Source organism: Symsagittifera roscoffensis, chromosome 7, assembly GCF_963678635.1.
Source record: "Symsagittifera roscoffensis chromosome 7, txSymRosc1.1, whole genome shotgun sequence".
Taxonomy (NCBI): Eukaryota; Metazoa; Xenacoelomorpha; order Acoela; family Convolutidae; genus Symsagittifera; species Symsagittifera roscoffensis.
In genome coordinates, this window is record NC_087068.1 from 42355338 (window position 1) to 42379359 (window position 24022).

At 34.1% G+C, this 24022-nt stretch overlaps 2 protein-coding genes across 4 annotated transcripts in view; one reads left to right on the forward strand and one right to left on the reverse strand.

The window, feature by feature from the left end:
* Window positions 1-24022, reverse strand: part of LOC134851855 (dynein axonemal heavy chain 5-like) — a 169783-nt gene that overhangs the window by 99606 nt on the left and 46155 nt on the right. The window lies entirely within an intron of this gene.
* On the forward strand, window positions 17078-18240 carry LOC134851857 (uncharacterized). Its single transcript, XM_063868129.1, has 2 exons — window positions 17078-17356; window positions 17542-18240. Exons 1-2 carry the CDS (start codon window positions 17078-17080, stop codon window positions 17776-17778), a joined length of 516 nt encoding a protein of 171 aa, XP_063724199.1. The 3' UTR covers window positions 17779-18240.

Here is a 24022-nt window from a genome sequence, read left to right on the forward strand (position 1 = left end):
GACACTGAAGAGGCGGATTTAGGGGTTTTCTGGGAGGCGGAAAGAAACCCCATGCACAAACAAGCAAAAAAAATTATCACCACGAACAAAAAAAACTGTTTATATTCACCAAATGCTACTTAGAAAAGTTATTTTAGTTGGTCGATCAAAATTCGATGATGTAAGAGATTTATAATAATAGTAAAGATAGCTTTATTTGGTTGGCAAGGGAACCGTGTTCCTGAGGGGAGGGAAGGGGGTAACTTTTCTCCCCTCCCCATAAATCCGCTACTGACGATCCATATCAGCTTTACTTTGAGCATTTTTGATCAAACTATTACTAATCATTATCTACACAGCTACTGTTCATTTGTTGTTTTTTAGCTTAACTAAATTAAAGCGGCTTTAACAATTAACCAAGAGAAAGCACGGTAAGTCATACAACATTTCTTATTCGATAGTTTAAATTATATAAATTACCTTAATGCCAACAAAGTTAACATAACAAGAGACGGGAGAAAAATTTATATATTTTTGCATGATTGCAAAAGGAAGATTATTTTTTAAACATCAGGCTTTATTACGATTATTGAGGTATCATGTATGAACTACATCTAGCTTCTTTGTATGAATACAGCGCATGACGAGTACAAACTATGCAATGGATAGGCACATAGTTTGGTGTCTGTAGGGCACTGGAATCCGCATCATGTCATTGAACATGTTCCAAAATAAAAATTGGTCTCCACTTAAAAAATTTCCAAGGATTCTGAGCACAATTTTTTGTACCAAAAATTTTGCCAGCACAATAGTGTTGTCGTGGATTCCGCAATGAGCGAATTTTGCTAGATGTTCTTGATTCCGCAAACGTAAGCGGAATCCGCAAAATGTAAGCTAATTTCTCAATTGTTAGTGGATTTTGTCACTTTGTTTATTAGACTGATATACTGAACTAAACCAGTTCTTGAGTGAACAATTAAGAGCTAAAGCTAGAAAAAAAATCTCGCTAATGCAAAATATAAACGCAAGAAAATAACCATTGTCAAAACAATCCGATATAAATTTTAAATCATTGTTCAATTAAGTTTGTGAATAAATCCTTTTACTATTTGGAATAAATATCCCTAATATCAATTTTTGACCTAATTATTCTAGTATTCCCTAAACTTTGACCTAATTAACATAATTTCACACTGTTTTGGACCTAATCTCTAAATTCTGAACTCTTAATTGATATCTGGCCCAAAGGTTCCTGGCCCAGAGTGTTTTTCAAGAAAACTCAAATAAATATAGATAATTTTTTTTACTAACTCGGGGCCGAGGTAAAGTTAGATAAATCTGTTTGTTTTTTCATTTTTGAAACTATTCAAAAAAGTTCAATCTATTTCATAATTTCAAAAAACAGGCTTCACCGAAAATCTTAGTTGTTTCCTAATGAAAAAAGTTGGGGTGCTTTTTGTGATTTTGGACTTTTTCATTACAATTATAAGGCGTAGCATTTCATGCAAAGAACCTTGATACCAGATTCGCTGGGAAGTTTTAGAGAAGAATCAAAAAATTCAAAAAACGGACGAGAAGTCAAAATATTGATTTTACAAAGGCCAAAAATTTTGTGTACAAAAAAATTTTTGACCTAATTATTCTAGTATTCCCTAAATTTTGACCTAATTAACATAATTTCACACTGTTTTGGACCTAATATCTAAATTCTGATCTCTTAATTGATATCTGGCCCAAAGGTTCCTGGCCCAGAGTGTTTTTCAAGAAAACTCAAATAAATATAGATAATTTTTTTTACTAACTCGGGGCCGAGTTAAAGTTAGAGAAGCCTGTTTGTTTTTTAATTTTTGAAACTATTCAAAAAAGTTCAATCTATTTCATAATTTCAAAAAACAGGTTTCACCAAAAATTTTAGTTGTTTCCTAATGAAAAAAGTTGGGGTGCTTTTTGTGATTTTGGACTTTTTCATTACAATTATAAGGCGTAGCATTTCATGCAAAGAACCTTGATACCAGATTCGCTGAGAAGTTTTGGAGAAGAATAAAAAAATTCAAAAAACGGACGAGAAGTCAAAATATTGATTTTACAATGGTCAAAAGTTTTGTGTATAAAAAAATGCGCAAACTCGCTTATGTAGAAGAGCTTTATACAAAAAACTTTTTATTTGAACTAAATATCTTAAATAAGTCAAAAAAGTCAAAAAATTGAAAGTTTTGATTAATTGTAGGGCTATAACTTTTTTTATTTAAAAAATGGGTATACATTTTAATGCAGAGGTATTTAGCGCGACTTTTTTTCGATGGAAGCCAAACTCCTTGATTTGGGACAGTAGTTTTTGAAAAAAGTACAAAAGTTTCAAAAAACGGTACGGTCAAACAATTAAAACTTGTTTTTTTTCCCGAGGCCCATCAGTTTTTGTGTAAAGTTATTTGGTTTTAGCCTCCTATGCAGGGAATTTTTCACAAACCATTGAAACAATAATCTAAGATATGAGACGGTCGCTTTCGAGAAAATAAAATAAAAAAATCCGAAAAAACTGGTCAAATGTTCCCCCTACAGAACTTTTCGAAGGCTGTTAAAAATGGGATACGGTAAAAAAAGATTAGAGCTATATACACACAATTAGAAAAAAAATATTTTTGCATTGTAACAATTTTTTTAGAAACTGAATAATTAGTTTTTGAGAAAAGCTAAAATTTTCAATAAAGTGAAACATTACTTCCATACTAGGGGCCCAGCTAAAGCCAGAAGTTTCTGTTTGCTATTTTTTTGATTTTGTTGTACTGATGCTCACTTTATGTTTCAACCGTCTCGACCAAAATTCGGTACGTTTCGACCGTGCTCGACCCAAGCAAAATAAGTTTCCATCGAGCTCAATTGAAATTAGATATGTTTCGACCGTGCTTGACCGAAACAAATGTGCTCGACCATGCTCGACCCAAGCAAGATATGTTTCAACCATGCTCGACCAAATTTGGGTATTTTTGACTTTCAAACAACATGATTCATCCAATTTTAAACGTTATATTTTATGTTTTTTGAGTAAATGTCTCTGATGTTTTTTTTATCAGAATGAAATGATTTTAATTATTTGCAATTTGAAACGCTTTGTAAAGATGAACAATTTTTGATCTTTCTTTCCATCTTTTGGAATACTGGTTTACAATTTGAGTCGAAAATGATCAAAAATGTTTGATATTTGAAAAAAGTTCTGTTTGACTCCGAATTACCGCGTGACAATCGGAATTTTTCGACGAGGCTCGAGGTATATTTCGAACGTGATCGAGGTTTTTTTTCGAATTTGTGCTCGAACCTAACCTCTGTCTCGACTATTCTTTTTTGGTCAAGCACTGGCATGTGCTCGACTTTGAAAGTCGAAACACAAATGAGCACCTCGACCTGGGCTATAAATAGCTAACTAAAAGGTCGTCTTCTCTGCCTAGGACACTTGAAGCTTCTCGTAAAACATCAATGTAAACCAATTAAAAGATTGTATGATTATCAGTTCATGCTAGTTGCCACTAGGCTCGCTTCATGAAATAAAAACGCCTGCATCTATTTATACTGATTGTTCAGTTTGCCTAAAATCCGTGATAGTTTTCTATTGTTGTTTGAGGTTAACTTATGTTCAGAACAAATAGCAGGAGTAATTAGAAATTATGCACCTCATTCTAAGGAGATAATTTATAATTTCTTTTATTTCACCTTCCAAAACCTTTGTTTTATGTAAGCAGAAGTGAGACTTCTGCAGCAAAACAACCTGGGTAAAAAACAAAGCACTTAAAAGAATGCAGCTTATCAAGTAAAAAACACTCTCGACAAATTGATACCCCTGATAATTTTGCCAGAATTATCTTTCGGCATGTTGTCATGCCTTTTAAATAAAGATAGCAATAGAAAGATTTCAGAACTGCTCCGTTTCACGAAGATTGATCAAAGACTAGCCAACTAACCAAAGCTGAATCAAAAGGTAATTTTAATCCGCTGGGAATTCTCAAACCTAAAGTCCTCTTTCGAAACTGAAGTCTTTCGTTTTCAGTGTTTTAAATTCATTTGTTAAATAAAAAAGAGGCATATTACTCGCTACAATTACGAAAGTGCATATGGCACTAAAAATAAATAACTTTACTTTGCAAAATAGATTTTTAATTTTTTTTTTATCAATTGACTTCAACTTTTGGGGTTTCAATTAATTCCTAATAAAACAAGGATAGCCGGTCGTTCTGCAAGTAGCACAGAATGTTCCGACCAGATTTGTAGAAGAAACTACAAAAATAAACTCTTTTAATTTTCAAATTAGCGTCATTTCTTCTGCGTTTTGTAATTTTAGTACTATACAAACGCTGAAAAAATTAATGAATTAGAAAACACTTCAATTGTCTTAAAAAAGTAAACGAAAAAATGAAATGAAAATTAAAAAATTCTAAAATGTTTCCTAATTTTTTGCGCTAAAAATTTTGAAATTGTATGAAAATTTTTAAGGCCGAGAAAATGCTTCACGAAGCTTCCAAAACTGGTTTTCTCTTTAGGAAAATCAAGTTTTTCTTAGCCTAAAAGGCCACTGTCTTACTCGCCCGAAATTTTACTAATACTCAAAACATTTAAACCGTTTTTTTGCAACATTGGGCAAAATTTTGGATTTTTTTAAATGTCGTTTGAATTAGGAACAAAAGAGCTTTAATATGATATGTCACTCGACCATTCCGATGTTAATTTGTGGTACCTGATTTTGCGCGGAAATCAAAAAGAAAAAAACTAAAACACACCCGAATACAAAGTTCATCCGTACTTTTCACATGTTCAGAACAATAAGAACGTATTAGCTTACTTTGATTACGTTTGTTCGTCAAAAAGGCGTGCTCCTTAAAATATACCATGCACATAATACGTATTTATACGATAGCTGATAGCATATATGCTGTTTATGGTTTTTCACGAGTTCTAGTTAGTTACTAGAAGGTGCAGCAACCAACGGCTAAAGTTCGAATCCCGGTCAAATCCCGGTCACAAAAGGCTGTTTCCTATCAAAATTAGGAAACAGCGGGACCAAACAAGAAAAAATACTACCATGGTTGCTATATTTTAGTTTAAAAACATTATTCTCAGAGTTCCAAAGGACACGGGTGGAAGGATGAAACAAGCATTGATTTGATACAATGTGAACTTTCATCTGCAGTTTTCTTTGTAGAGATGGGAACCAAATAATAAGGTGTGGGAAGAGTAAGAAAAGTTTTTGCTTCAGGATGGACGTATGAGGGATAAGCTGTACACGTAATCATATATCGCTATAAACAGTAGTTGAAGTTCCATATCATTTGATTCTAAGCTAATGCGAAAATTTCATGGATTTTACTATCAAACAGCCGTCTAGCATAATTTTACTGGGTATTATTTCGGTTTGAGAAATGTATATCTATAATTTTAGAATTACAATCAATCGTCATGGTACAAGAATGGGTTCACGGAATTTGCGGGTGCACCCAAAACGTGCCCTGGTGTTTGATCACGTGCATATTCCCCTGTTTGACGTCATACAAAGTGGGGATGAGACTGGGATCGAAAATGGCAGCTATAACATCTGTGGTGTTTTTCATTTTGGTTTGCATTGCTGTTACGATTTCGATAGGAACCATGACTCAAACTCAAGAATGGCAAAATGCTATTGGGAGCGGCAAAACTATCTCAAACGGAAAAGACACTTTGCACTCGCTAATAGAATACGTGAGTATCACTTAATAATTAGAAAAAACGGGTCTTTTCGGTTGTAGAAATGATGAAAAACAAAAATAAAAAGTTTTATTACAAAATTGGGCCACAGTTACTAAGAAATGCAATATATTGTTATGGGACTGGTAAAAACCAAGCTTTTAAATTTAATTTAGTCTCAAACTGAATTTTTTTATTTTGTACCATTTTTCGCCGTTTTCTGCACATAAGTTTCATTAAATAAAAATGCCAGAAGCGCTTTTAATTGTCGTTTGCTTCACACTTTTTGCATTTTTAGCTCAATTTACCATTCCGGATAACAGTCCTGCATATGTTAAGTTAGAATTAGTTCTATTTTGTAATAAAATTTTTGATTTTTACTTAAACATTTAGCGGGTTTAACGAAAAGACCCAAAAAATCAAATGACTTTCAACTATTTTTCTTAAGAATTCCTAGCAAGCGTAATGTTCTTTCTCTATATGATGATTTTATACTCCAATAAGCTTTTTCTGATTAAAAATAACAGCAAAAATAAAAAAAGCCAAACTTTTAGGTGATGGACGGACTGAGCCTAATTTTGGCGATTCTTTTGATTCTCATCATTTTCAAGTTCCGAGCGGCTCTTAGAGCCAAACAGGACATAGAGGGAGAGCAGATAGCAGACTGCTGCTTGTCACTTTGGTGTACCTACTGTGTCTTATGCCAGATGCACAACCAACAGGAGTTCGAAGAGGAGAACATCGGAGAAAAGAAAACACCGGAAGAAGAAGATAAAGTTATTTCACCAGTTTGATGTTTTTATCTTATTCAGTAGACAAATAATTGGGAAAGAACCTCTGCGTCGCAGATCTCAGCTGATTTCCGACTTTTGAGGAATGAGACAATATTTATACTCGTTGTGATTTCGTATGACTCTGTATTTAACAGCTATCGACGATATTTTGTACTGTCTAAAAATAGGATTGCCCGGACTTCAAAATTCAAACTCAATCTTGATCATTTATGTAATAGTTTCCTAATTTGGCCAGCTTGGGAGACTTAACGCGCTATATATTGCGTCCATTCAACTCGTAAGCGGGGGAAAAAAATCCGGTTCAAAACTCATTCCAACAACAATTTTCAAATAAGAACTATTTATGGACATTAAAGACCTGTCGGAATAATCAGGGTTTTGTAAAGTTTTGTTTCATTAGTTTTTCTATAGTAGGCAGAAAATTGCATGGAGTAATTTGACAGTTAGCTTCTAAAGGTAGTTCTCAATTTGAAGACTAGGGGCCCAGCTAAAGCTAGCAGGAAAGTACCTGTTTGATAATTTTTGAATTTTTTGTACTGATGCGGGATAAAATAGGTTATCTCAAAAATTCAAACTTGGGCTTCACAGTAAAAAAAAAATTTTTTAATTCTCGTGTTAAATAAGATTGAAAGATTTTAGATTTTTTCATACGAAAAAATATGAACCATACGAAATTTTTTCAAAATCATAAGATTTTCTCAACTTCAAAGACGCCGACACTTGCATGATTGGTTTCCAGGTTAAATTCGGATTAATCCTTGATATCAGATTGGGCTGAGTAAAAAGAATCAAAAAGTTTTAAAAAAATGGACGAGAAATCATAACATTGAGTTTTCTGAGGGACTTTTTTTGTAAACAACTTAGACGTCGCCGCTTATACAGGGGATCTTTTCTCAACACATTCTTTTGGTTGATCCCAAAAGTTCAGATTTGGGATGGTAGTTTTCAAGACAAGTCAAGAACTTTTAAAAAAACTGTCGAAAAATCATATTTTGATTTTTCCGAAGGTCATAACTTTGTGTCTAAAAAAATTAGGCGTAGCCATCAATATCCTGTATTTTCCCATACATTGTTATACGGATGTTTTAAAAACTCAGATTTGTGAGGTAGATTTGAAGAATTTAAAATTTTCAAAAAACGGTCAAAAAACGGCGGACTTCTATTGGTGCCAATTTTTTGAAATCGTTAGTGTAGTCTTTTAAAGTCTCAGATTCATGAGTGTACTTTTAGAGAAAAGTCAAAAAATTTGCCTTTTCCGAGGTCCATAATTTTTTTTGTAAAAAATGGATTTAGCCGCTCATGCAGGGGAAAGTCCCTCAACGCGTTCTATCCATTAAATTCAAAGTCTCAGATAGTTTTAAGAAAATGAAAAAAAAATCCATAATTCTGTGTCAAATAGTCCCCCACAGTCTTTTTTGAAGGCTCTAGAAATAGGGGTAAGATAAAAAAGACAAGGTGATTACGCAGGAAAACAGAGCAGTGGGCGGATTTTCTATTGGTGCCACATTTTGAAAATTGGTTGAGTAGTTTTTGGTAACACTTTTTTTGGAAGAGTGAAGAAAGTTTGCAAAGCGTCTGAGAAAAAAATAGAAATAAAAACCCGTTCCCAATAGTCCTTCATTCCAATGGTTTTGCCTCCTTTTTGAAAAAAAATTCTCTTGAATATATATTTTCTAAATTTCTAAAGCAAAGTTTGTTCATTTTAATCTACAATCTACCTGAAGCAATTTTAAGTGCATCCTAGGTTGATTTAGTTGAACTATATATCGACCCCTCGAGTTGATTTTTTTTGGGTTGAATTAGGTCTGTTCTGCTCGACAACTTTTCTAGATGTTAGTTGGCTCTGGTGAGTGAATCAAGTTCCTATGTCTGCTTTGAGAGTCTATGTGAACTGTTTCAAACGTAATTTTGTAGTTTTTGAATCATTTAGACTGTTATAGATTTTTCTTCAGATAATTCTTTTCATAATTTGTTTTTCATGATTCAAATTAATTTTTTTTCTCAGTCAGAATGTTAGCTAAATGGTTTAAATGATGCCTTAATTAGAATAGCAGTAGCAGTTTTTTTTTTACCCCGGGCATATTTCAATTTTTTTGAAGAACTTCTATGAAAGTTTTTGTTTTGTAGTGAAATTTTGCTTTCAGATAAACCTAAAGGTGAAAAGAGTTCTTATAATTTGGGAATGTTTATTGGCAGCAACTTTGGAGCTGTAAAATCCTAAAAATAGTTTTAGAAAATTGAAAGTTTTGAGCTGGTTGACTTATTAATGAGTCCTGATTGACTGATGTTGGGCTCCGGTCGATTCATGCATCGAACCTGGTCGACATATTTCTCGACTTAGTTTTCGACCCTTTTCGTCGACCGGGGTCGATACATATACCCTCTGCATCGGTGATATATGACAAATAACCCAAAATACATAACCCGAAACATAACCCGAAACATAGTTGATAACATAGCCCAAAAAATGACGTCGAAATCATTTAAAGAAGGCTCTAAAATGGTATGTTTGGCATAATTTATATTAAAAACTTCACTACGCAGCAGAAATTGTTTTGCAAAACAACTGTTTTATACGCAAATATAATTAGAAAAATCAACATGACTATATGGTTAAAATATTGAATAAAAGTTTTTAAAAACCGCCTTAATTTTACAAAAAAGCACCGCCACAACAAATCGCTAGCTATACACATCATAAACCTGTGTTTTGAACCATCTTTTTAGCTATAAACAGTGGCGGATCAACGTATTTCCGGAAAAGGGGCGGATTTCAATTTTAAAAGAAATGGAAAATTTGGTCGACCATTTTTTTGTTAAAATAGGTCAAAACTGCCGTCCTCAAAATCAGTATATATGGCGCCGAAGGAAATTTTTAGGGTGGACAAAAATATACAATTATAGCCTCTGTTACAAACATTCTGCGAAACGGCTGAACTAAACAATCAATTTAAAACAAACTATAAACAACTAATTTTGATACAGTTGTAACAGCCTACTATAATCATATTACCAGCGCTTGTCAGAAATTATTGAAATTTTACATCAAGAGACAAAAAACAAGTTTACTGATTTCTCTGTTTTTTATATGAGAGCTTCGAGCCAAGAGGTTCATTTTGTCAACCAGTGTATCCTACTCGCTTTTAAACTCCAGACCTCAAAAAACTCATGAAAAATTATGAGGAAACAAATATTTTGTTTCGATTGCAGAAAACTCTTTACTTCAAAAAAATGACCACTTATTTTTTAATTTGCCTTGCTGAGAATACTGTGATTTGGAACTTTCTTTGTTCTTTGGACATCAACTAGGCTATAAATGTTACCATCAAGTTTACTAATTTCTCTATTTTTTATGAGAGCTTCGAACCAAAGTTCAATTTGTTCCCATCGCTTTTAAAATTCAGACCTCGAAAAAAAAACTTTAAAAAAAGCATTATGAGGGACACATTTTGTTTTGATTGCAGAAAGCTCTTTACTTCAAAAAATATCTATTTTTTTTAATTTGCCTTGCTGAGAATACTGTGATTTGAAACTTTCTTTGTTCTTTGGACATCAACGAGGCTGTCAAGGTGACTTTGCTTAGACTCCCCTCCTTTCATCAAATCTTCACTTTTTTCTTCTGTCCGCTCTAACCCATTGATTCCAATAGGTTTCTTTTTTATTTCAAAATTTAGCCAACGACAGACGTATACTTTAGTGGCAGCTTTCTTTATAGCCAGGTTGTGCAGATTTACTTACTAGTAAGAAAGTTACTAGTAAATGTACTAGTAACTTACTAGTAAGTAATATAAGGCTTATTACTAATAAGTTGAACCAAAATGAATTTTTTGAAAGAAATGAGGCTCAATTATCAGTGAAATTGTTTTCATATACTGCAACGCTGCTTTACTTGATAATACTGGTCATAATGATTATTTCGCGGATTTTGAGTTGGTATAAAATGTATAGTCTTCAAAATGGTAGTTTTCAAGCAGACCCTGAATTTTTTAAAACTTACTAGTAAGTAAAAGTAACTTACTAGTAAAAATGTAGTAACTGTAACTTACTAGTAACTTACCAGTGAACAAACTTTACTTACTTGTAACTGCACAACCCTAGTTATAGCTCAATCGGTTTGATCCATTGAGAAAAAATTTGAACAAACAATGTGCTCCCAGGAAAAACAAAAAGGCTGCTTCGCACATTTTATATATTTAAAGCTAACGCTTTTACACTATCACCAGCACTACAGCTCAAAATGCGAGATGTTTTCAAGTAGCCATGGTAGAGTAGCGTTGATTAAAACCTTAAGGGCAATAAGACTGCTCGTATCAGGGCGAAGCCCTGAATGTTCCGACTGCTTTTTAAGGTTTATGGAGCAGCAGTAATAACATAAAAAAATAATTGAAATAGAATAAAATGAAAATTCTTTTTTCTAAAATTTGAATTTTTTTAATGAAAATCATCACCCCACACGCCATATAAAGTTCAAAAAGATAGATTTCGTTCCTTGCAACAAATCAATTATGGCAAATAAGCTTCATTCAACCAATTTGGAACAATTTATAAGACGGATTAAATCTCCGCTTACGCGTTAATAGCGCGAATTATATCGCGCGTTAATTGTCCCAAATTGGTCAAAATCGCCAAAATGGCAATCTTTAAACCCTCATAACTTTACGAAAAATGATCACAGGTGAAATATTTTTTCAAATTTAAGCTCAAAATAGCAATACTTTTCGAATGATATTAAAAAAATTCCGTCAAAAATGGCTGGTTAAAAAGTCGAAATTTGTCTGAAGAAAAAAAAACCCACCCCGAGCACAAATATTCCGTTACTTTCGTATCGAAAGTCGGAACAACAAGACTGCTCGCATCAGGGCGAAGCTCTGAATGTTTCGACTGCCTTTTAAGGTTTATGGAGCAGTAATAACGTTAAAAAATTGAGTGTAATCAAACAAAATGAATTTTTTTTTTAATTTGAAATTTTTTTATAAAAATCATCACCCCACACACAATATAAAAAACAAAAGGATAGATTTCACTCCTTGTAACAAATCAATTATGGCAAATAAGCTTCGTTCAACCAATTTGGAACGATTTATAAGACGGATTAAATCTCCGCTTACGCGTTAATAGCGCGAATTATATCGCGCGTTAATTGTCCCAAATTGGTCAAAATGGCAATCTTTAAACCCTCATAACTTCACGAAAAATGATCACAGGTGAAATATCTTTTCAAATTTGAGCTCAGGACAACAATACCTTTCGAATGATATAAAAAACATTCCGTCAAAAATGGCTAGTTAAAAAGTCGAAATTTGTCTGAAGAAAAAAAAAACCCACCCCGAACACAAATATTCCGTTACTTTCGTATCGAAAGTCGGAACAAAAAGTCAAAAAGATGTCTGTCTTCTTCAACCCATGAGTGAAACTTTGCAACCGTATAGACGAGAACACTTACATTTTAGTAAAAACACATTTGAGTTAAGTAACTAATAATCAAGTCTGTTCCCTTCTTAAAAACGAATTTATTATTTTTATACATTCAGCACTTCCCAAAGATGCCTTTAAAAGCAACAAACGGTTGAATCTCATTAAAATTCAACATTGTGATTGAAAAAGCAAGGGTGAAAATACCCCAGGGACCCCAAGTAATACAAATTAGACTACAAACTTTAAGGGCAAATGCCAAACCCTACGACTCCCTGGACAATTCCTGATTAAAAAACTCCTACCATTTCTCGTTTAGAATGGCACGGTTTTCTTAATGCAGTTTTTTTACTTAGAGAAAGACATTAACATCACCTCAGTTTCTAATATCCGTTCACATTTTCTCGTGACCAACCATCCGTTCACGTTTTTTAATCCACTTCCTCTCTATTTCCTCACCATTTTCCTTCAATTTGTGTTTTACATAATGATAAATAGACAGGGAGGCGGAATTCTGCAGTAAGAAGACCAACTGATAACTGTTGAACTTAGTCTGTGGATAGTAAGCATACAGATCTAAGAGCAGAATAGATTCCGAAATTAGAGACTTGAGCTGCATGTTCTATGAATGTTTGTGTGTTGGTGTGCTTGATAGAAACCTTATGTATCAGTCACTGGTCAATTTTCTTCTTATCTGGCAAGGTGTCAAAATGGCCTCAGATTTAAATGTTATGTTGTATGTTTGCATATGTTTGATAAGAATTTGTCTATTGACGCTTGGTATGGTCTTCACGACTTAAACCTATGAATTTAAATCTATAACTAGAACTTCCCTGTGACTATTCACGTTCATTTCATTGATCTACTTCAATACTTTTATGATATTTATATTGCAGAAAAATTATTTCGGAAGATTTTTCAAGATTGTCAACTGTATAGATTAGGAATCAACAAACACCGACAAGACAAAGAGTCATTTTCAAATTCTAAACTCAATTTTTTTCGAGTTAAGAAACTCGTTAATTCTTAGCTTAGAAAAAATAATCACGATCTTTAATGGATTGTGTAGCATTATTGTCATTTCTGTGATCAACTTTGGTATAATTTCTTACTTGGTTGAAGCTGTATTTGAGATTTATGGAAAGCTTAAGCAGTACCGAACCATATTAGCTCGCCTTCCTTTGCTGGCGTTATCATTGCAGCAGATATAAGGCTGGAACAGGTTTGCTTTTAGGCCGGTTGATAAATGAACTTGAGTTGTAAAGTCTCATTCATTATTCAAATAGAATTTATTTATGAAGAACGACTAAAATCCAGCTGATTCTTGTTTCCTGTTTCCTATTTTACATCTCAAGAATTTTTTAAAAAACTATGCCTTTTCTTAAATCACGCTTGGTTGTTTGAGAGCACAGACGCACCATGGTTACATAATGGTAAGCATACGGCCCATTAGACAAACGATTCAGTTAAGCAGACAAAAGTTTCCTTTAAGAATCACCAAAAAATGTATGGGAAAGTTTAAGCCAGCTTTCTTATTTTTTCAAGCTAGTCAGATTCGAGTAATTCCGTATGTTTATCTGCTTCATAAAGATAGCTGTCGGCTTTTAGAACACATAAAGCTATACTCCTATTCTTAGTGATAATGAAGCGTGATTGCTACGTAACCCGGGCAACCATATCCAGACTACTATGTCCAACAATGTCCCTTTGCTTATTTCAGCGTTGGCTATTTTAGGACGCGAAGCTATATAGAGGCTTAATCCTTTCTCCTCAAATTCCCTCCCTTATTCCCTCGTACAACTTATTTAGTCAAGTCAGAACGAGCAGAATAGTTATCGAATTGTAAGCATTCAAAGGCGCCCATACAACTAACAGCTCAGCCTACGCATAATTTATTATCCTTTTTTTTTCCATTTTCCTGTTTTTCAGCAGGAAGGCAACTAGGCTGTATTGCTTATTTCAACAGAAAAACTAATTTTGCTTGCGACCAACGTAAATTTATCCTCCCACATAAGAACAAAACTGTAACACAAATCGAGCTTTTTTCAGGTAAATTTTGCAATCAAATTTGGTAAGATTCCAAAAAAGCTTAAAAAACGTACCAATGGCGGAATAGAGGACCTTTAAGCACTTTCTTTTCTTATTCGCAGCTTCAAAATTGTGCTATATATATATAAAAAAAATAAAATTCTTAGTCTTATTCGTTTGATAACAGCCAGCTTCAGATTTATTGGACTTTGACCGATTATAAAATTTACTTACAGCAACCACTGATTTTTATCTGAGAACTTACTGAATTGAATTGTTTTTTATTGTGGAGCAGAGTTATGTTATCATATTGACGCACATTTCAATCGTGGTTTGAATTCCAAGAATTCCGGTACTACTATGATAGAGTGGTCCCTTGAAAATAGCCAGGTCCCTTAAGAATTAGACACACTTAGAGCTCTCAAATTGTTTAATATTTATGATTTTGCCATTCAGAAAGATGTCGGAAAATATTTTCAAACTGATTTTATGTTTCGCTATGCTGTAAAACTTCACCCCTCACCGTTTTAAGGTTGAAAATTAGGGAAAATTGGCAAAGTTGATTTTTGATGAAAACTAAAAGTTAACCCAAAAAAGTTGTTCTTAAATCGTGAAATAATTTGAGCGATTAATTTTCTTATAAGCAATATAAAAAATTCCAATTTTTAAACAAAAAAATTCCTGACTCATCAACATATTTTACGAGATTTTTGAAACAAATATTTTATACACAAATTAATTTTCATTTTATTACATGCCAAATGCATGCGGGACTTTTCTGTCATAGTTGCTTTTTCGAGGGACCACTATATCATAGTAGTACCAGAGTTCGTCCTCAATTCATACAACGAAAGATTTCGTCCTCAAAATCAACAGATTTCTTCCTTTTTGATACACCAGCAAGTTTCGTCCCATTTATTGTTCCGACTTTTATATGAGAACTATATATATACCTGGGATGGGTTTTGTTTCGACTTTCGTAACGAAAGAAACGAAATACTTGTGCTCAGGGTGATTTTTTTTCTTCAGACAAACTGCAAACTAAATTGTAACTAATTTATAACCACCCATCGACTCACTTTCTAAGCTTCTCTCAATTTATTGTTCCAATTTTCGATACGAAAGTAACGAAATATTTGTGCTCGGGGTGGGTTTTTTTTTCTTCAGACAAATTTCGACTTTTGAACTTGGCCTTTTTGGTGAAATTTTTTCATATCATTAAAAAATTTTTGTTGTCCTGAGCTTAAATTTGAAAAGATAACTCAACTGTGATCTTTTTCATGAAGTTATGGGGGTTTAAAGATTGCCATTTGGGCCAATTTGGGACAATTAACGCGCGATATATTTCACGCTATAAACGGAGATTTAATCCGTCTTAGAAATTGTTCCAAATTGGTCGAAGGAAGTCTATTTGTCATTTTTGATTTGTTACTAGGAGCGAAATCTATCATTTTGTACTTTAAATATTTTACAAAAAAAATCACATAAAGGCAAAAAAATTCACAATCTTGAAAGGCAATCGGAACATTCAGGGCCTCGCCTTGATACGAGCAGTCTTGTTTATGCTTAGACCAATTTTACAAAGAGACTGCGTATGGGTATCAATCTTGCACTAGGCTAAAATGAGGATGGCAACGTTGCAAAAATAATACTGGTTACGCGAAATGTTTATGGGTGGCAAATTATCCGCACTTATAATCATTCCTTGATTTGAAATAAGTGGGGATTTAAAAAAAGTCAGTTTGATCAGTTAAGAACCAGTGTCTGGCTTAAACCAGTGTCTGGCAGTTTGACCAGTGACAGGCTTAAAAAATTGCAAGTTGATTGAGGCATGCTACATATAGTCTTGTTTTTCCAACTATCTTAATATTAATATACCACAAAAGATAAGCTTGCAGTGTTTTTTTCTTGAAGCCAATTTTTGTTAAAAAAAAAACAATTTAGAATGAGAATTGAACTGGGATCTACGTGTTTGCAAAGGCATGTACTACGTGCTACGACGTCATAATGTTTTTTTTTAGAAAATTTTTCATTATTGTTCAATATCACAAAACATTATCTCAAAGTTCAACATTCATTATTTAACATTGAAAGTGCTGATTTAGGCGTTTGATTTCTCAGAATAAATTTCAAAATCATTTTAGGCAACATACTTAATGCTGCGACTTCTGACTAAAAGACGAAATATTTGAGCTCGTGGGTTACTAACGCGCGTCAGTTAACGCGCGAGATAGTCAATTTAACGAATAAGCGGTTAGTCAATACGCGCGAGGTAGTCAATTTAACGAATAAGCGGTTATTTAAGCAGCTTATAAATCGTTCCAAGTGGAATTGCGGGAGATTAATGTGTATTATTACTACGTTTCCAGGCCCTTAAAACATCACTTTGTACCTGACATATGGGGAATTTTTTTTTTCAATTTTTTTATATTAAAATTTTACAATATTTTCAAGTTGTTTTCAGAAATTATTTCGAAGACTGAGAGCCGTCATAACATTCGTGGCTTTGCTTTGATACAAGCAGTCTTGTTAAAACACAAGGGTCGCTAAATACGTCATTTTGTAGCTTACATGGCGTATGGATTGGAAATTTTCCTAAAAAAGATTCGATTATTTTGAAAAATTTTATAGACATTCAAGTGCAGCCGGAACATTCAGAGCTTGCAACTTGTATCACATTGTATTTTATATAGCGTGCGGAGAATAGCTGAAAAAAAACTTGCTAAAACTTTTCTTTTATTTTTTGACAACTACAACGTTTTTAAGCAGAACCTACATAGACATTCAAGGCTTTGTTCTGATACAGTCAGTCCCGTTTATTTTCAAAATTCATATTTTGCCCGCTAAATGGGGTTTATTCATTCGTTGCCAACAAACGTTCACTTTTTCAGATACTGAGATCGCTTTCAGCAGCCTCAATCTTTCATTCCAGTAGTTTTGGTGTTACATAAAACTACGTGCAATATTTCAACGAGGTGTGTTCAATTTAGAACTGAACTGAATCAGGACTTGACCTTAACAAACATGCTAATTTGGCATTACGCAAAATGTGTTGAATGAATGCATGATTACTTTGAAAAAAAAAATGTAATAATTATGATTAAGTAACCAAATTTGACATTGCTTTCTCATTTTTCACCTTTTTTCAGACACTAGAAATGGTTCAAGAGTGGGTTCATGGAATTTGCGGGTGCACAGAAAATGTGCCCTGGTGTCTGATCACGTGTTTCTTTCCCTGCGTGACGTCATATAAAGTGGGAGTGAGACTGGGAATGAAAATAGCAGCTATAGTATCGGTGATAGTTTGCGGTCTTTGGGCAGTTAGCGACTCAGTTGCGTCGTATGCTATTATGAATACCCAAGCGTATCATACCAGCCAACAAACTGGGGTTATTGTGGAGCCGGAAGAAGACAAAATGTACTCGCTTATCCAGCAGGTGAGTGTTTGAAGGCACTCTTACCAGAATGAGTGGGGTTCAAGGAAAATGAGTAATTCAATAGAAAAAAATTTTGGGGCCTAGAATTGATTTTTTAACGATATAACCCTCCACATTTAGCTCGCTAGTTTTGATATTGTAATGCATCTTAGTTATTTTTCTATGAAATATTGTTTTAATTCTAGGTTATGGCTGGGGTGGCTTTAATTAGCACAATTGTCTTCGTCCTGGTCGTGTTCAAATTCCGAATGGCTCTTAGAGCCAAACAGGACATTGAAGGCGGAGCCTTCGCAGACTGCTGTCTCTCGTTGTGGTGCACCTCATGTGTGTTGTGCCAATTGCACAACCAACAGGACTTCGAGGAGCAGAACGGCGGAGGGGACGGCAAGACTCCCGGAGGACAGAACATTTCACGAGCTTGATCACCTCACCTGACTTGATCACGTGATGACGGATTGCAAAAGTTTGCAAAAGATATGAACTATTTTTTTTGTAGCTTGAAAAAATGTTCCAAATTTATTCGTTTAAAAGCTAACCGTTGTAGTTTATAGATATGTCACCAATTTGCAGATTAATCCTAGCTTCTTGTGATTTATGTTTTCTAAAATCATTGGTTCATTTGAAAAAAATTTTGATCGCGTCATTTAAAAAATAATTATGACTACATTACTACAAGGCTATGAACAAGGCTGTGATCTAATTGAAAATCTTACAAAAACTGTCTACCGTTTTATTCTTGAAATAACTTAATTTATGATTGTCAACAAAAGATTAATGTCTGTTTTGATATGTCGTTATTTGCATTTATTCCTTGGTGTAATAAAAATAGAAATTAGAATACGTCACTATCTGCATGGTAAATTTACAGCAAAATTTATTATTAATTGTTTTTTTTTCCAGAAAAAAGAAATGATAATTTTCACAGTCTCATTATCTTAATTAAGATGTTTCTATGAGAGCTCAACATAGCCAATAGGTTGGAAATAAATTGAGATAGGTCTCACAAGCTACGAAAAATTATTTTTAGGGCGCAGCAGGTCGTAGATTTACTTAAAAAAAAACTTAAAATCCTCTAGAGTTTTAACAAAGGCGACCCGGATTGAAATAGCAGAACTAACCAGAACTGGATCAGCATTTCTTCAGCCAGCAATACTGCGAAAGGCAAAATTGTGAAATACACCACATTGGATTTTCTGAGTCACACATGAACACAGATCAAAAGAAAATTACTTTTACAGTGCTGGATCATTGATGAGTAAGAGTTTATTACAGAGGCGGATCTAGGATTTTCTCGAGGGGGAGGCCAGGGGTGGATTTATGGGCGGGGGGCGGGGTGGCTTTTGCTTTTTCAGGGATTCGACCCCCTGCCAACCCAAAGGGTCCCCCCTTTGTACTATTTTGAGATATCCATATTTGGTGACGGACCCTAAAAATTTTCTAAAGGCGCATTCGGCGCCAATATATACTAGTTTTATAGGGGGAGCGCGCCCCGGAAAAAAACACAATTTTTTGGTTGACATTTTCCAAAAAGTGCCCAACAACGCGTTTTTGGCCTTTTTTCCTTAATTTGCCTGCGGCGCAGCAAATTTGGTAAAAATGGGGTCGTTATAGCGATTTGGGAGAACTAAAAAAATCACTAAAAAGACCGCAGGCTTATTTCTAAAAAAAGAGGTCTATCAAAAGAGAACAATCAAACTCCAAAAAACGCGTGTGACAAAACTGAAACGGTACTTCAATAGTTTTTTTTTTATTTTATGTCTGGCTGGGGCTTCACTGGCTGATAAATAAATAAAGAAGTACAAATGTGACACGCAAATGTTTTTTTTTAAGTTTCTAGGGCGTGGGAATCATAATGAGCATTACACTGAAAACTACACTTGAAAATTCATTACAATTTGAAAGGGGCATTTTTTTTCATAAATCAATGATGAGGTTGAAAAAATGTTCTTTGCAAGTAAGACAATCGAGTTTTGCATGAGTCTAAGCAGCAGATGCACATAAAAAATATCGCCTTATTGAATTCTGCGGCAGTTTTTTCAATAGTAACATATTTCGAAAAAATGATCTCATTAGTGAGTTAGAACCGACGTGGTTAACTCATTTCGGATAGGGTACACCGTCTGCTCGTCACGCTATCTTATTTTCGGCCGGATAGATTCGTGCAACTTCTTAGTCTAATACCGATCCTAATCTTACTCTTATACTATCTAGTCTCAGGTTGTTTAACTAGTCTCTGCTAGGCTCAATAGATCTAGGGTATACTGGTTTATTGCGGCTGCTGAAGTTCTCTTGGAGAGGCAACTAATTTCTAAGTTAAATTCAAATCTCTCTGGTGCTGAAATTACAAGTAATTTCAGCACTTACAAATAAGTGGGTTGTTAGTTAGATGGATCATGATTGGTTAATATTAAATACTTTACAGTGGTAAAATATCTAATTTATCCAATCATAAAATGTAGTTTAGATCAGGTTCCACCCATCCGGGTTTTACAGAGTTTTTTAGAATTGTCTTTCTGCAATTCAAAGGATGGATGATGGACGTTGGTATTTGGCGAACACCATATTCTTCTGGGTTCTTTTGTTAGAGAAGTTCCAGGACGCTGGAATGATGAATATCAATCGTTGTGTTTTCTTGTAACAACGACTGTGTTTTCCAACGAAATCAATCTGATTTCAGAATGGTTTGCTATGACGGGTTTTTCTGTTTCATGTAGAGAACTTCTTTTGCGTTCGACCTCGTCTGGGAATGGCGTGGAGATTGTGCGTGGAGGGGATGCCTTGTTACTCGGATCTGTACGTATACTTGAACATCGAGGTGGTCATTGGTCTAGTTCAATGAAGTCCTTTTCTGCGAAGTCAAGTCGTACTCTAAATCTTTTGAGTTGTGATTGTGAACGGCATATTGGTTGTGGGTGGCCATTCTTTTTCGAGTATAGTGGGGTCATTTTGTCTTTGGATGTTCGTCTTTGATGTTGTATGCTGATCTATATACTGCAAGGTATAATTTACATTTTATAGAATTTTTATTAGTTCAGTGTTTTAATTATGATTTTGGTTAGTTGTTTTCACAAAAGCATTTTGTTTTAGTTTGGTTATTTTGAAGAGTTACTCACCCTTGAGTACCTCTTATTAAAAATAGAAGTGTGGTCACAAAGCGTGGATGTAGCGCGTTGGGTTAGGCCGGCTATAGAGCATGCTCAGGACGTCCTCTCTGGTGGGTTAGGCGAGGAGTGGGAGTATGATTTTGTGCGGTTTCTGTGAGAGGTCCTGTCATGTGATAACAATTTATGTTGGGTTTATGGTGGTTTTTCTTATGTTTCGTTGGTTGTGTCCTTTTTTCGAAAATCAAATTGTTTTTGGTATGGGTTTGTCTTTCGACATTTTTGTGTTTTATTATTTCTTTCTTAGACTTTATAATAGTCTTCAAAAGAATAAAATATCCAGTTTTAAACTGGGTTAATCCGGTTTGGGTACCGTTGGTTTTCTTTTCTTAGTCATGCTGTTATTCTATGTTTTGTGGTGTTTAGTAAGCTGCGTTGGTTAGTTTTGTTTAGTATATAATTCCTTTCCAACCGGATTAAAGGAAAGTTTGAAATTTGTTATCGTGTGTTAGAGTTGTTGAGTGTGAAAACTTGAAACTGAAATTCATTATTTAAACAATTCTTCATGGGCGAGCTGTGCGAGTTTGGATAAAATTTTTGTGCGAGTGAATGAAAATATCAAAGGGTTAGTACTGCATTTTTGTTTTATCAATTTACTACAAAGAATTTTAATTTTACTGCTAGTTTGGGGAAAAATTAAGTTACAAATTTTCATCATTATTAAAATTACTGCTTTTGGGGAAACAATTTATAATTTAATTTACTACATTGGTATGAATTTTATTATATTTATCTAGTGCAAAATATTAATAGAGTTAGAAGAATTTGAAGAAGTTTTCTATTTTTTATTTTTCTTTTGTGTTTTTTGCAGATGATCGTGGGATGAAGACTAAAAATCTAAATGAGACATGGATAAAAAATGGTTAGTTTTAATTTGAATTTATTAGTGAAAAATATGTATAAATTATACTTACCTGTTAGTCGTCGGGGAAAAAACCGTGGGGGAAGATGTCGTGTATTATGTCGGAGTTGGTTAGTAATTTTGCTAGTATGCGAATGATTTTTTTAGTCTGAAGCAGTGGCCAAAGCAATTGAAGTGCTTTAATAGTTTTTAGTTCTTCAGTGCCAACTGCAATCTCATAAGGTGTGTTTTGAATGAGGTTATATAATTTGTGATTGTATTTAGTATTGTGGATGAATTCTAATATTGGGATTTCTATAGGTTGGATAAATTCATGTGGGATAAGGAAGGGTCTGGATTCTTCTGCGTTAAAGGTCTTCGTGATGGGACAAAATATATACATTTGGGTTATGGGATCATAATTGCGAAGAATACCGTGAAGGTTAGTATCTTTAATGCAATATGTGAAGTTGAGAAAAAATGGTGAAGTGTATTTAGAGTTAATAAACTGAAAACGGTGGTGTGGTTGTCTTGATGGAGTGTGCTGATCAAAATGATTTTGTATGAAACGATAATATGTATATGTGTGGGTTTGTTTAGTGCGTAACATAATGTCGTGTGAGCAGTGCAAATCGCGTTCATGTGGTGCAAGGAAATTGAAGGTTAGTGAAAATAATTGAAATCTTTCTTTAAAACTTTCGTAAGCTTGCATGTCGGTTAATGCTTCAGAAATGACGTGGTCGAATTTTCGATCAAATATATTGAGTGTAAATACATATGGTGTTTTGATGAAGAATTTTTCTGTGATTTGTGGGTTAGCGAATCGATCATCATCTAAAAATTGGTCTTGGTTAGCTCGGATGATGTTATGATCATAATATTCTAGCGTATATTCGTTAGCTCGGGGTGCAGTGAATGTTTTTAGTGATTTTTTATATCCTATATAGGTAAATTGTCTATGTGTGAGTGATGTGGTGAGTCGATATAGCATATCTTGATTTCTTTCTATATCGATGTGAGTATTAGATAAAGGTAGGCAAAGGGGATTAGTAAAATGATAATATGATGTCCAATGAAGTGTAGGCATTAAAACATGTTCATCTACAAAACTACGTGTGTCGTTAGTGTCGTTAGGGGTGTTTAAAGTATATTGTGGAAATGAAGGTAAAGTGATTGCTAGAAAATCTTTCGTGTTAGTGTGATTTGGATGATTAATATATTCATGGGCTGTTCCTGGTTTTGTTGGAAATGGATGGTTTGGGAATTTTCTTTTGAAAGTGCGATAAGCTCTATTAGTGCTATTTGATGATTCGGTGGATGTGGATGATTGTGCTAATGATGCGGTATAAGCTGAAGAGGGTGTAGGGGTAGGTGGGTTTGATGATTCTATTGTGGATGAAATTTGATTTATAGTGGAGGTGTCAAGGTGGAAGGGTTGTTGTTGTAGGGTGATAAAATTGTCTAGTTCTTGGGAGATTTGGGGAATATCTGGAGAATTGGATGATCGGTCTGAATGAAATGAAGAGTAGGTTGGGGTGACTTGTGAAGCATAAGAGGGTGTAGAAATGTATGGGAGAGGGTTATTTGGTGGGATTGGTTGAAAAGGGGGTTTTGAAAAAACTGAGGAGTTGGTTTGAAAATTATTGGATGGAGATGGTTCGGAGTCTGCAAATTCATCTGGGGTTTCAATATTAGGGTTATTGAGTTGTGAAATGGAGTATAAAAATGAAATATGTGAATTAGTGTCTGAATTCATGCCTGATGTTATATTATTGGTTGGAAAATCGGGTGGCGGGAAAGCAAAAAGTGGGATTATTGTAATTGGAGTGTTGAGGTTGGTTGGGTGGGAATTTGAGCGGTGTTGAGATCCAAGTTGTCGGCTCATCGTGGGCTAAAAAAATTATTATTTTGAGACTGAAAAGCGGTGGTATGGGGTTGTTCTATAATTTGTTCATATGTATTTTCATCTTGTGAATGATGTGTCATTATATGTTGTATGGGACTTTGCGATATGTTTGGTCTAAAATTTGGATTATGTGTTATTGCTAAATTTCGAATATTTCGTGGGACTAGGGATAATGGATGGTTATGTGGTAGGGGTGGTAACTGTGGTGCTGCAGGCGTTATTTCTATATTATTATGTTTTTCGTCGTATGTGTTCTGTCTTGTCGCTATTTTTGTGTTATATTCTTTTATTTGTGCGTCTAAAAGAATTTTGTTTATTGATGATGAAAAAATTCCAAAGAATCCTGCAAATAGTATGCGTGCTACACTTGCTTGTCTATTTACTTGTGTGTGTATAGCACATGTGTTATAGATTCTTTTTAAAAGTGAAAAAAGAAATCCTATAAAGTTAAACATTGCGTATAGAATAGTCAACTTTTCTAAGATGTAATAGGGCTATCCTAGAAAATCAAGAAATTAATTTTTTAGTGTGACAAAGCTAAAAATATTTATGGGTGAGATATCTTGTGGTCGGTATTTTTCACCGTTTAGATATATATTGTCTTTTATGTCTTTAAAATATCCGCTATAATCTTGTGTATAGATATTTGCAAATCCTGCGGTTTCGGCAAGTTTGCGTAAGCTTTGGTCAATTGATTGTCTTTGTATAGTGTCCATTTGTGTTAATAATTCTTGGAACTGCTGTGTTCTAATGTGATG

Bases quoted from the DNA above. Each gene is read 5' to 3' on its own strand.
- LOC134851857 (XM_063868129.1), top strand. From the start codon at position 17,078: ATGGTTCAAGAGTGGGTTCATGGAATTTGCGGGTGCACAGAAAATGTG. The intron at 17,357-17,541 runs GTGAGTGTTTGA...TTTTAATTCTAG, and splicing joins TGTACTCGCTTATCCAGCAG to GTTATGGCTGGGGTGGCTTT.